This window comes from Azolla caroliniana, unplaced genomic scaffold, assembly GCF_043228905.1.
Source record: "Azolla caroliniana isolate FFs.n. ecotype wild unplaced genomic scaffold, voAzoCaro1.0.p SCAF_9, whole genome shotgun sequence".
NCBI classification, from domain to species: Eukaryota; Viridiplantae; Streptophyta; class Polypodiopsida; order Salviniales; family Salviniaceae; genus Azolla; species Azolla caroliniana.
In genome coordinates this window covers 3,195,888-3,208,587 of record NW_028230444.1, presented here as the reverse complement: position 1 = coordinate 3,208,587, position 12,700 = coordinate 3,195,888, and the positions used below count along the sequence as shown (strand labels likewise).

Here is a 12,700-nt window from a genome sequence, read left to right as displayed (position 1 = left end):
TTGAAATTGAGTGGCAACAAAGGCTGTGGTAGGAATTAATCCAATTGATGACAAATAAAAAAATGTGGGGCTGACGGCAGCAATACAGCAACATCCAATTCCCCATCTTCAGAGTTGATAAGAAATTTCAGTATATACTGTAGCACAAAGTGTGCAGTAATATAAATTGATTTCAGATTGCAGTGTTTATGTGAATCTACAGATAGACAGGATAACGTTTAGCTTCAGTCTTCCACTTTCAGCGAAGATCATAATTCGCATACCATGAATATCTTTTTCTTCAGCCGAGAAATGATTGTCTCAATAGTAGCTACCGTCATCATCATTGATCATATTATGCTACACCATTGTATCAACACAATCATTGATTGTCTGTGTTCCACTGGTATCATGCCTCTCAGATTGCAACTGTTCAAGCACACGATCAAGTGCTTGCTGACATCTGTAACCACAACAAAGGAATATGTCATATTTGAGCATTCCTTCTATGATTTGCTCAATTATATACAGAAATAATGGATACATACGGTTTTACTAATACATTTACTAATTTTATCATTTCATTAGACAGAAGAGATGGATACCTCCATGGCATGTGGTCTAGAAACATTGATGGAGAAACCAGAATCTCCCGAAAGCTTCTTCTATCCTTCACCAATGCCTGATGCTCACACATCCGCTGCACTTTCTTATCCCATCCCCACTGCCATGTGGTGGTATTTTTAACAGGAATTATGTGTACGATCAATCCTGGCAAAAACAACTCGTGTTCTTCTTGATTTTCTTGAAAAATCATAGACCCAACATCCTCTCTACTGTCAGAACCATTGCAAGAATTCATTACATGTGATTCACCATTCTCTTCAGGACCTATTGGTTTGAAGGCATGATTGTGCTCATCTCCGCCACCTGTCACAACCAATTCTTCTAACTCATCAGGTGGTAGATCACTGTTTTCTCTGCCTGCATCCAAATAAATTTTCTCTATATCAGCAACCTCCTCATGCATACCACTAACATTCCCATCATATCCAGCAAATATACATCCTTCCAAACATGGTAAAACTTCTAAAGGACCTCCTATGCTCAACTGATTAGTAGCTCCATGAGCACACAACGTATATTGCCTGGCACCATTATTCTGTAAAGTTGGTGACTTTGTAGAGCTATAATTTGACATATATATTACGCAACGGCAAGCATGAGAGCATAGATAAATGCCACCTTTCAATTTGAACTTAAATCGTCTGGTTCTGCATTTATTGGATCTTTTGGACACTGCCACCTCTTTGGTAAATTCAACGTTTTCTAAACCACTGATAGTCGAAGAGCCATTCTCTTGACCCGTGTCCAACAACTGTTGTGCAAGTTTTGTCATCATCCCAACATCTGACGTCTTCATAGCTAAAGCTTTCACAGCAGCCATTCGAAGACGTTTAATAGATGATACTGACAGCCTTGAAGAGAATTCATCATTGTATACAATACTACCATGAAATAAAACAGTAATATAAATCAGAAACATAATGACAAAAATCTCTGCCCAAACAGACAGCTATACTGACCCAATCTAGAAGAAATTATCATGGGAACAGGTAATGCACTTCAGGCCACCCCCAAAAAGGAGATGGATGTACACATCTTGTCACAAAACTGAGCACCCACATACTATGTACTAAATGTATGTGAACTATAGTTAAGGATACACACCTTGTTACAAAACTTGTGCATGCATCCGCAGTCCAAGCATCCAAACACGGTAAAACACCATACCCATATACATGCAACTGTGGGTACCGTGCATGAAGCTGCAATTGAAATGGACTGATTAATTAGTTTTTTATGCTAAGGTCCAGACTATTTAGGCTTAAGTTCATATATTACTCTTAATGCTGTGAGAGTTGCTATTGAACCCCCTAGTGAATGACCAACAAATCGCAATGCATATCCCTCACATTCTCCACCAGGTCCAAGAAGAGAAGTAAGAATTCCCAATTCATTTTGAGTATGCATATCTTCAAGTTGAACAGAAAATGTGAAGTAAGAAATTGGTGCTGAATGTTCCATACAAAATCCTTTAATCAATAACACATTGATCCACATTTTAATGATGGATTTTGAAAAGAGGCATGTAATCCAATGACCTTGAGCACATCTCAGTAATCAGTGTGTATGTATATGTAAATTAAATTCAATCTTAGCCCAATGAGAGGCAAGTCATGCTTTTTGTATTTATTTGAGTTTTCCATTTTGTTGGTTTATAATGACACCATTTTTCTCTTTAAAAAACTATTTAGCCATGAAGAGCACAATTAAAGTGAGTGTAATAGCACATTGATTCCATATGAGTAATGATATATTACAGAATACTCTTATGTTGAATAATTCCGAGTCAGAATTGAAGGAGGTGTTGTTTCATGACAGCTCTAAGAGATAACCAGTTATGCTTGTTTACATCAACACATTCTCTTGATTAAAACTTTCCTCAAATTTTTGGCATGTCCAATAGCAAGCGCATGGTTCATACCTTCTATACTCACACTACTTGAAGTTGTATCAAACTCAGAGAAATTGTCAAGCTGTAAGGCCAGCTCCCTCGCTGCATCAATGATACCTTCATGTGCAAAATGTGACGTTGCAGATTGAAAGTGTAGGTTTCCTGGAAATGATTCACTTCTGTAAAAAGAAATCAACTTACAATTTGCAAATTTATAAAGTTGCAAAACGTTTTCAACTAGTAAGCAGAATAAAAATAAACATTTATATAGCATCATTAAATATCTATATAAATGATACTGGCATTAATGAGACACATACGTTAGAAACCCAAGATCTATTTGATTAAGCATTGATTCTTTTCCAAGACCGTCTGTCAAAAGGTCTTCAGGGGACTCTGTACCACGAACAGCTACTATAACACACCGTAGATGATGCTCAACTGCCACAAAATAAGCACATTCCCGTTTTTCCTAAAATCATAAGTTCAAACTTGAATTACATTATTCATATATAAGCTATCCATTTGTATTCATTTTTCAATACCCATTGTACACAAATAAATCATTAGCAAAACAATATTATCTGAAAGATCTTCACGGCACATGGAATTGATAACTCAAAGCTTGGCTAAAGATTTTCTTTGTAAATCATACTAAATCTTAGCTAGCAAATGAAACATTCAAGGAAAAATGAAATGAAGTTAAGATACAGAATGCCTTGATTTCCACATCATGGTAGAACACACAGTAATTCTTGTGCCTAGAAGGTCCCCGTTTGGATTTTCATGTTCTAAGCTACTTTTTACCAAGCCCCCATCAGACCTCAATATATAAGTTCTAGAAATAGCAAAAACACATAGATGTGAATCTCGATGCATACTTATTTCATTGATGGTTGTAATGATTATCTTTGCACTAGAAAGGAAATGTGATTATACATACCAAACTTTCAATGCATATTTCCATACATGTGTAATAGATAATACATCAATCAGCTTACGCTTACTAACAACAAGGAATTGTGCATTTTCACGTATGTAAATACATAGTTCGGTTATCAAGCATTGCACCTGACACACTCGCCCTTTACGAAGGGCTTCTGGAGGCAGCTTAGAATATCTCAAAAATGCTGCAGCATGACCTTTCCACCAGTTGTCCCCCTCTAGGTTTGGCAACCTAGAATTGGTAGAATCAGTCAATTCCATATAGAGTATTATTTCAATCAAGTCATAGTACATTTTTAGTAACCTGTTCCTCTTCCAAGGAGTAAGCACCCCTTGTCGACGAATCCAAGCACACGGGAATAGCAAAGGATTCCTTCCAATGTCTAGCAACAGCCCCTGAACATGTATAAGTAAACAAAACTTTTCATCGATGTGGCATGACTGCACATAGAATGTTGCTTACTTTTTGTTAGAAACAAAGGCTTCCCTTTCTCAACATACCGTGTAAGCAGCAACTGCAAACGGATGCAGAATAGTTGCTTCTTCAATGAGTGACACAGGGGCAGTTGGAAATTGTTCTGCAGTGGGTTGTTGAGAAGGCTGCAATTGTAAAAGTGCAAGCCCTGTCCATACATAAAAAAGAGGTCTAAATAGAATCAAGATATCATGAGTGCATATGCAAAAGACAATGTACAACTATACAGAAACAAATTGTGCATGTAAGTTTGTGCATCAATTAGGTCTAATAAAATCTGTAACATATTACTAGTTAGGCCTTCAAGCACGCTATAATACTATATTGGTTATCGCTAATAAATAGTCTGTATGCATATAATGGAGCATAAGCTAACCTGCAAGAAATTCCAAGTGGCTTGCACCGGCAGCTCGGTATGATACGAGGTCACCTAAAACTGCCGCTACAGAATCTACTTCATCATCATCTCGTTTTCTGCAAAGAGTTCAATCAATTCTTCTGTAAATCTCCTGTGAAAGTTCTCTAAAAACAGACATTAGAATGAGCCCATTCACTTACATATACCGAACTCTTCCAAGGCAGCAAAGGGCTTCACGTATTCCATAGTCGAACATCTCATGGTAATAGGCTCTCCATGCTTCATGATGTCTTGCATACAAACTACGCCATGCCAAAATGTCCGACCCCATGCAGCATTGTGTCAGAGTTAAAATCCATGACCCAAGAGTTAAAGTGAGAAAGACTTCATGGTGCCATTTTCCAGGGCACTTATCATCTGCTATCCCAATCAAAACCCCGTTTCTGAGCACAGTATTTGGATGCAACAAGATCAAATCCTTCTACAGTAGGAACAGAAAGCATGCAAACCTGAATTGCATCTCTTTTTGGTTTTGGAAGTCATATTCACAAAGGAAAATGTCAAATATGCTGCCGCAACCAGCTGTAGCAGAGTCACGAGCAAACCAAATCTTCCACACCAAAGCCAGCGTACATATGATATCTGAAGAATAAAAGGACGAAATGTTTCAATGCACAGGTAAATATAAGCCATCATATCATTGAAATAACTCCATCACAGGAAATAATCAATATTAACTATACATGGTAACTGTAGCTCCTCCCTTTGTAACTACATATCCAATTGGATTTCACAAAATAGAAGCAAATATAAGCCTACACAATGTAAAGAGCATTGTACTTCAAAACCAATCATTAGAAAAATTCGTCACTATTGATTGTGAATACAGCTCCTCCATCTACTATGACTTATACACTTGGGTTAACAGCATACGTGTGAATTGGAATCCCTTAAAAAGGTCAAGAACTGTGTAAAGAAAACTGATTCGGAAACGCTCAGCACTACTGATGTTATATCAGCTGTACCATCTACTGTGACATGTCCACAGGCTACCTACACATCTTTTCCGAATCTCTTGAATGTTGTTTTCTTCCCTTAAATAGAACCGAAATGCATTAGCAAGTAAATTTCTCTTCTAGCATATCCCCTATTACAGTTATCATCAAGTTTCATCTAAACACCAGCCATAAAGAATAAGTTTTATCTTTTCTATTACATTTCCTTGCATCCAATAGTTCAAAATTGGATTAAAAAGCACCATATACAGAATGGTTGTAAAGCACCTATTGGGGTTAGTATCCACATCCATTGAAACAATGACCTCAAAGGTTATGTTTTTAGTCCATTCTGTTGCACACCTTGCAAGAGGTCAGTTTTGACAAAAAAACTATTTCTACAAAAAGGTTGTAAAGCAGTCATAACTATCTAAAATCTGACCTTATAGAATAAATCTTATTATGTCTACAAGGGTTTCTAACATATAGAGAGCAAGAATGCAACCATGGTTATATAAAAAGGTACATTCACGGATAGCTTAGCATTATGAACTATAATGCTTTCATAAAGCATCACCTTGGATTGAACACAAAAGTCTCTTGTATGGCCTCAAGTGTTTCACATTAAGTTTAAATCTATATTTTGCATTAGACGAAGTTAGATCCTTCCAAGCATAATATATCATCTGTATTTAGAGATTGCCATGTTTGGATCAATTACAGTTTTCCATAGAAAAACAATGACCTTTGAAGAACAAATTTCATGTTTTGATTTATGGTTTTCTCAAATGCATAGAGCAAAAGAAGATGATTTACAATTGAGAAATGATGATCTTAGAATCAAAAGGACGAGCTCAATCTTGTGGATAAGAGTTTTCAATTAATACAGAAGGTTTCAAAGAAGCATCATCATCTGTATAAAAAGATGAAAAGTTCCATTTATTCTGATAGGAAAATGAAATGAATGGGAGAAGAATGATGACTCACTCGGCGTTGTCTTCGGCATTGTTTGTCAGCAACGGACATAGTCTGTGTATCGAAAGAAGAACCAATACCGAAACCATGAGCAAGAATTGTAGAAGCAACTGCAGCTTGTGAGAAGGCACTACTTATCATCCACAGAATGCGAATCAAGCATGTCCCGGCCACAATGGAGGAAGACCAGAAAAGATCTGAATCATAAACCTGGGCTAAGAATGCTCCCCAGAGAGACAAGCCAAGGAGCGTGGCGTGGCACGCAGCAAAGAGACGGTGCGGAACTCTAACTTTGCACAGAAGAGATGAAGCAGGAAGCAGGTTGGTTCGAATGGAGTGAGGGGGAGGAGAAGCCATGGCTGCTTCGTCAGTGCAGAGAGGTTCAGGTTCAGGAGCATGTCATCTCGTCTTTCTCTTGGCTCTTCTTTCTCGAAGAAGGGGAAGAAGAAAAAGGCGAATCTCTCGTGAGGAGAGCTTTTCTGAGACAGACCACATTCTCTCTCTATCCGTCTCTCTCTCAATCCGTCTCTTTCGCCTTAATTATTAGTTAACTGACTAATTAAGATAACCTGGTTAATTAATTGCTTGATTAAGATCTTTGAAGCTCATTAACTATTTCTTAATCGGTCAACATTCCTAATAGAAGTGTTGCACGTCTCACACTTGTGCAATGCCAATCTGTATGTCTTACCCATTTTACCGGTATTGGTCATGATGTCGCTTGTTTTTCTTCTCTCTCTCTCTCTCTCTCTCTCTCTCTCTCTCTTTATTCTGGAACTAGTGACACGAGAAAATTTGTCTTATCAAAATCCCTCTCTATCTCTCACCTGGTACCAAACGCGCCACCTTCACAAAACCATGCCCTACCGACATGTGCCTCTGCGATTGCACCACGAGCTCCTATAGGAGACGAAAGTGGAAATGCTATGATGCCAGTAATGGGACTACCCTGAGCAGAAGAACAACGATGCTTTAAGAAATAACAAAGTGGAAATGTTATGATGCTAGTAATGGGACTAGCCTAAGCAGAAGAGCAATGATGCCTCAGAAAGGGAGAAAGTGTAACAACTTTTGTCAAACTAGTCCACATTTTTGAATAACAAGTCCATATGCATTATGCTAAACACGCATTGTGCTCTAATCCATCAGGAGATAGTGTACAAAATAAACACATGATAGTGATAATGCGTGCCATTTGTGCAAAAGCATACTATGATGAGTCCATGGGTATCTTATCCAACAACAATCAACACATACTAAAATATCACCATTTGTGACCTTTTGATTGACATTTATGATCAATTATGTGCATGTCCCATTCATTTGATATAGCAATAGCAATTGCCACAAAAGCCAACAATGGAAGAGAGAGAGAAAGGATGGGATGACATGCGTGTGCTCCAGTTACATTTCGATGGGATTAATGGAGGGGTGTTGGGCAAGGGCATTTGACGAAATAGGGAAATATATGGAGGGCATTTGGGGCAATAACGAAAAACGGAGGGCATTTGGGGAAATAGGGGAAAGTGGAGGGCATTTGGGAAGAATTCTGTTTTCTGATTCCTGAGTTCTCTCAAAGACTTTATTTTAGGGCTTACATAAAACCTTCCTCTCCCCTGTTGCTGCTCATTCCCTTCCCTTCCACAGCTTCTTTGCTGCGGCCATGGTGGGCGTCAGAATAGTAACAGAAGAAGAAGAAGAAGGACGACATGTTTCCTCCATCTCTCTCAAATGCAGAGGCGGAACCAACGATGGAGACCATCGCGCGAAGCTTCATCATCACCATCATCATCAGGCTCTGGAGATCGCTCACGTGAAGAGAATCGTGAGTCCTCAGCATTCTCTCCATCGTTATCTTCCTCCACTTTATCTCTCATTCTCTTTAAACATCCCCCTCTTAGGTTCAATAATTAGGGTTTCGATTCAGTCTTCCCAGAAACTTCGAGAATTAGAGGATTATAAGAAATACATCACATTTAGGGTTTGAAATTTTGATTTAGTATTATCAGAAATATCTGATAAGTAGGGTTGTCATTCAAGGTCGTTAGAAGTATCTCTAAATTAGGGTCAATAAGGAATATATCAAACTACATATGGTTTGACAGTTAAAGTTGCAGCACGAGGGGGTTGATAATAAACGTCTCAAAATTAGTGTTTTATGTTTGAATTTCTCCGACATCTCTCAGAAGTAGGGTTTTGAATGCATACGTCCCAGAGAGGTCTTAGTATTGGGGTTCTGATTTGTGGTGTAATAATTTTGCTCTATCAGGGGGCAGGGCTTTTGAATCTTGGCAATACTTGCTTCCTCAATTCCGTCATTCAATGCCTCACTTACACACCGCCGCTTGCAGCTTATCTCCAGGCAAATCTTCATAAAAGCTCATGTGAGTCCGCCATCAGGTTGTTCCTTTCAGTTAGGAAATAAATAACACATTCACTTGATACATTATTTTGTATTGAAAATCATGTCCAAATCCAATAATTGACACTGCCTCTGATGGGATCTTTGAGGGCTTCCGAGGAAAGGACTGATGCTAATGGGGGATCTATGAGATGGGATTATGCATGATCAATGCATCCCGTCCATAGCCACCATGTAGGGGCATCACAAAGGCCATTCCCTGACATATTCATTCTGTGGTCCACCACAGTGTTCATGCATGAAGATGAAACCAGGTCCTTTCATAAGAAAACAAATTCCCAAGCGTACTTCCCTTTGCGATCTATTCATACCAAATGCCAATTAAGCTAGTTTCCGCCTTGATGCAAGTCCCAATACATAATAAATTCGTTATTTTTATATTCTATAGGTCAGGTACGGGGTTTCTGCGCAATGTGTGCCCTGGAAAACCATGCAAAGCAAGCATTATCATCAGCACCTGGAAGGGTTCTCTCTCCAACTCATCTAGTGAAGAATTTGCGAGGTAAGCTCTCCATTTTTCTGGATCAGATTTGTTTATGTTTTAAGATTTGTAAGAGGCCCTTATGGCCTAATATTGGGAGTTTTTAATATCATAAGCATGGGATTTTCGTAACTCAATCAAATTTAGCTCTTCTGCTTCAAACTTTAGGGTTCTGTAGGAGATTTTACTCTCTTTGTTTCATGTAGTTTTTTAAGGTACGCTGGAGGTTTTCTAACCAGATCAAATCCGGCAGCTATTTCCAGATCATTCCAGATGTGGCGGCAAGAAGATGCTCATGAATACATGCGCCACTTAATTGAAGCTTTGCAAAAATGCTGCCCACGTGAAGCTTTTCCAGGCTCGTCTCACAAAAACTATATTGAGAGAGTCTTTGGAGGTCGGCTTAGAAGTCAGGTATTTATAAACCAATGCTGAAACATAGGGCAAATCAAGGTGTTTATGATTTAGGGTGCATACCTTTCCGTATTGAAGTCAGAGATTTGGAGTGATCTTCAAATGAAGACAGTTCATGATCAATTAACATTAATAAAGTGTTCTGTTCTCAAAGACAATCAAGAGTTTAATGCTAGGGTTCATGATTTCTGGAATTAGTTTTTGAGAGAAGAGATTTCTAAATGATAAATTTACACACAATACATCATCATCACAAAATCCAGAGGGAGAACTTAGATTGGTTATGCATAGAGTTTGACGTGCCTGATGATGATTGAAATTGGACCTCATTTAGCTTCAAGTCTCAACATTCGGAATGTTTGTGGTGTGCATGAATATTTGTGTTGCTTGCTTTTGCAGAAGTTACTGTTTGTAGTAAATTATGGGTCAAGCCATCATAGAACATAAACAATGTGCTCCTTATTTTTTTCTTTTTCAGGTGAAATGCACTCAGTGCTCCCATTGTTCTAATACATATGACCCTTTTCTAGACCTTAGTCTGGAAATTGTTAAAGCAGAGTCTATAGAGAAGGCATTGACCCGTTTTACAGCGGTTGAAGTCTTGGATGGAAACAACAAATATCAATGTAGTAAATGCAAGAAGAAAGTCAGAGCTTTCAAGCAATTTACGATTGATCATGCACCACATGTGCTAGCAATTCAATTAAAGCGGTTTAGTACTTCTGGAGGGTTTGGTGGAAAAATTGACAAAAAAGTTCACTTCGATAGAACATTTGATATTAAGCCATATGTGAATAGAGGAGAGGTAATTTAATTGTGCATATTTTTTCTGAAGTTGAGTCCTTTCTGTTTTGGCCTTAATTGAGTAGGTTTGGTACGCAGCTTGCAGAATCAAGATACTCATTATATGCTGTCCTAGTGCATTCTGGGTGGTCGACTCACTCAGGGCATTATTATTGTTTTGTACGCACAACTGCAGACACTTGGCATGTATTAGATGACAGCCGGGTATTTCCATGTTTTGAGTTGAATGTTTTATATCGTTTACTGTGAGCTTTGTTGGATTATTATATTTTATACATCATGTCAATATAATCCCAGGTGTCTCAAGTGAGCGAAAAGACGGTGCTTGATCAGAAGGCATACATGCTTTTTTACATAAGAGATGTGAAAATATTGACTTCTTCAGGTATGATTGACTACCAGAAGTCTACAGATTTTGGTGTCACCAAAGTGAACGGAAATGGAATATCCGTGACCAAATCTCTGGAAAGATCGACATCGAAACATCAAAATAGTGAAGGAATGCTGACAGCACCGAAGGGCATAGATATTGAGGCTGCCAAAGAGAATGGAAATTCATCTACTTGTATTGCTGACAATAAGCAATGCAAAAAAGAAACATCATCATTTAAATATATACCAAGCGAAGGAGCAACCTCTAGCAAACAACATTTCAGAAAGGGCATGGATATTGGGTTCACCAAAGCTAACAGAGATGGTGATCCTATAGGCAAGTCTCAGGAAAAATGCATAGAGAGAGATCAGAATAGTGAGAGCAAAAGAGACCTTTCTTCTGGTTCAGATGTTGGGAATCATCATTCTCGAAGAGGAACTGAATTTGATTGTTTGGCCCCAAAAATGAATGGGAATGTCTCCGGATCCAAAATGGGCATAGTTACAGACCCAGCTGCGACTAAAGCTAGTGTGACCAGAAGTGTCCAAGGGAATGTTGCAGAAGTCACAGATCCTGCGGAGTTGAACCTTCAATTCCTGAAGAAATCAGGACATGACAGTGAGTTGAAATGTAAACCTGGTATTCCAATGCTCAATAGTGGCGCTGGTTGTTTAGATGCAACCGGTATGCTTGCTATATTTCTGTTCTTTGTTTACTCTTCACAATTGCAGTTTTCAAATGCCCTCAAACTTAGTGCGTTATTGTGCAGCACCACTATGGGATGAGGCAGAAGAATGTAAAGAAAATAATGATACGTGCTTTCCAAAATTCAGTGAAGAAAGACCAACTCACAATAGTCATTTGCTGGATGAATGGTGAACTTACTAGATTGTAGAGACATAGATTTGCATTTATATTTTCAAAAGTCTTTGGCAAGTTTGAATTTACAATTTCCTAAACTATCCACCATGGTTTTGATGTTAGGCCAAAAGCGTGTGATAAAGGGAAGATGAAGAAAGTAAGAAAGAAGCAAATATCAGAGCAGAATGTTTTAGGTCTCTATCAGCATACAAAAAGGAGGAAAATGTCTGGGGAAGCTGGTAAAAATCCATTTCAAGTTATGAATGGCAGTCAATCTAATGATAAAGGGGATCCATTAGCCCCACGAAAGAAGCATAGAAAGAAACAATGGATTTTTGGACTGAAGCTATTTCTAAGAAGGCATCGGTTTAAACAGATGGTTAAAGCTCATCAAGATGGAAGAAAAACAACAAACTAACGACATTTTAATGTTTCTCAAGATATACTTATTCGCTCTCATCAATCTACACGAAAGGTTTTGATAGTTGTATTTCTTATTTTTCTTTTATGAGAGATTTCAAGGAGCTGGGAGGAAACACCAATATGGCCAGATATAATTCTTTATGATGAAGGTAATGCTTTCAGTAAATAAGACTAAACCATTGTATCTAGATTCCTTAATATTTGGTTTTACATACCTTGGACTGCACTAGTGATTCAACATTTTTTCAAGAAATTGTGTGGTACACATGTATCCCATTAGTGCCTTCTAAGATGTACCAGGTATTTTGTATGCTCTTCAGAGGATGGATTAGAGCTGTTGTGCAGCCTTCGTCTTCTCTTCATTAAATTAAGAATTTATGATGTTCAGCTGAATAAGGCTGTAAAACAGTTGAATTTTTTGCTTAAAAAGTTGCCGTGAAATTTGTTCAGCCTGTGTCCTTTGAGGTTGTCATTTAGGGTCTTTCCATTGTCTTCCTTCTTGTAGGTTTCGGGGCTTCTCATAGCCTTGAGGGGCTATGTTGGTTTTAAGCAAATTGACCTTACACTTATTCACAAGGTCAGAGATATTTACTCAACTACTATACGCTTAATGACTTCATGTAATAGTCTGACAATATGTATGAGAACTAATAATTACTATTTTAATGAATTAAGCT

The 12,700-nt window shown here is 38.1% G+C and overlaps 2 protein-coding genes across 9 annotated transcripts; one reads left to right on the top strand and one right to left on the bottom strand.

Annotated features, from left to right (window-relative positions):
- On the bottom strand, nucleotides 1–6,678 carry LOC147859879 (uncharacterized). Of its 3 annotated transcripts, XM_087324450.1 has the most exons (14): nucleotides 6,258–6,677; nucleotides 4,785–4,917; nucleotides 4,476–4,692; nucleotides 4,294–4,391; nucleotides 3,944–4,065; nucleotides 3,747–3,838; nucleotides 3,569–3,674; nucleotides 2,818–2,969; nucleotides 2,528–2,676; nucleotides 1,885–2,015; nucleotides 1,711–1,808; nucleotides 1,225–1,487; nucleotides 585–963; nucleotides 1–442 (listed from the first exon to the last, which is right to left on the bottom strand). In XM_087324450.1, exons 1-14 carry the CDS (start codon nucleotides 6,600–6,602, stop codon nucleotides 340–342), a joined length of 2,388 nt encoding a protein of 795 aa, XP_087180576.1. In that variant the 5' UTR covers nucleotides 6,603–6,677; the 3' UTR covers nucleotides 1–339. The 3 variants fall into 3 exon arrangements, with proteins under 3 accessions (XP_087180576.1, XP_087180575.1, XP_087180574.1); XM_087324449.1 differs by having other exon boundaries at nucleotides 585–1,487; nucleotides 2,528–2,673; nucleotides 6,258–6,678; XM_087324448.1 differs by having other exon boundaries at nucleotides 585–1,487.
- Nucleotides 6,679–7,859: 1,181 nt separating this feature from the next.
- On the top strand, nucleotides 7,860–12,306 carry LOC147859878 (uncharacterized). 6 transcript variants are annotated; one of them, XM_087324637.1, is made up of 9 exons: nucleotides 7,860–8,070; nucleotides 8,515–8,629; nucleotides 9,056–9,169; nucleotides 9,402–9,562; nucleotides 10,041–10,367; nucleotides 10,445–10,570; nucleotides 10,664–11,423; nucleotides 11,509–11,614; nucleotides 11,724–12,306. In XM_087324637.1, exons 1-9 carry the CDS (start codon nucleotides 7,909–7,911, stop codon nucleotides 12,016–12,018), a joined length of 2,166 nt encoding a protein of 721 aa, XP_087180763.1. In that variant the 5' UTR covers nucleotides 7,860–7,908; the 3' UTR covers nucleotides 12,019–12,306. The 6 variants fall into 6 exon arrangements, with proteins under 6 accessions (XP_087180763.1, XP_087180767.1, XP_087180765.1 ...); XM_087324641.1 differs by having other exon boundaries at nucleotides 8,052–8,070; nucleotides 9,412–9,562; XM_087324639.1 differs by lacking the exons at nucleotides 7,860–8,070; nucleotides 8,515–8,629 and adding an exon at nucleotides 8,683–8,841 and having other exon boundaries at nucleotides 9,412–9,562.
- Nucleotides 12,307–12,700: the final 394 nt, after the last annotated feature.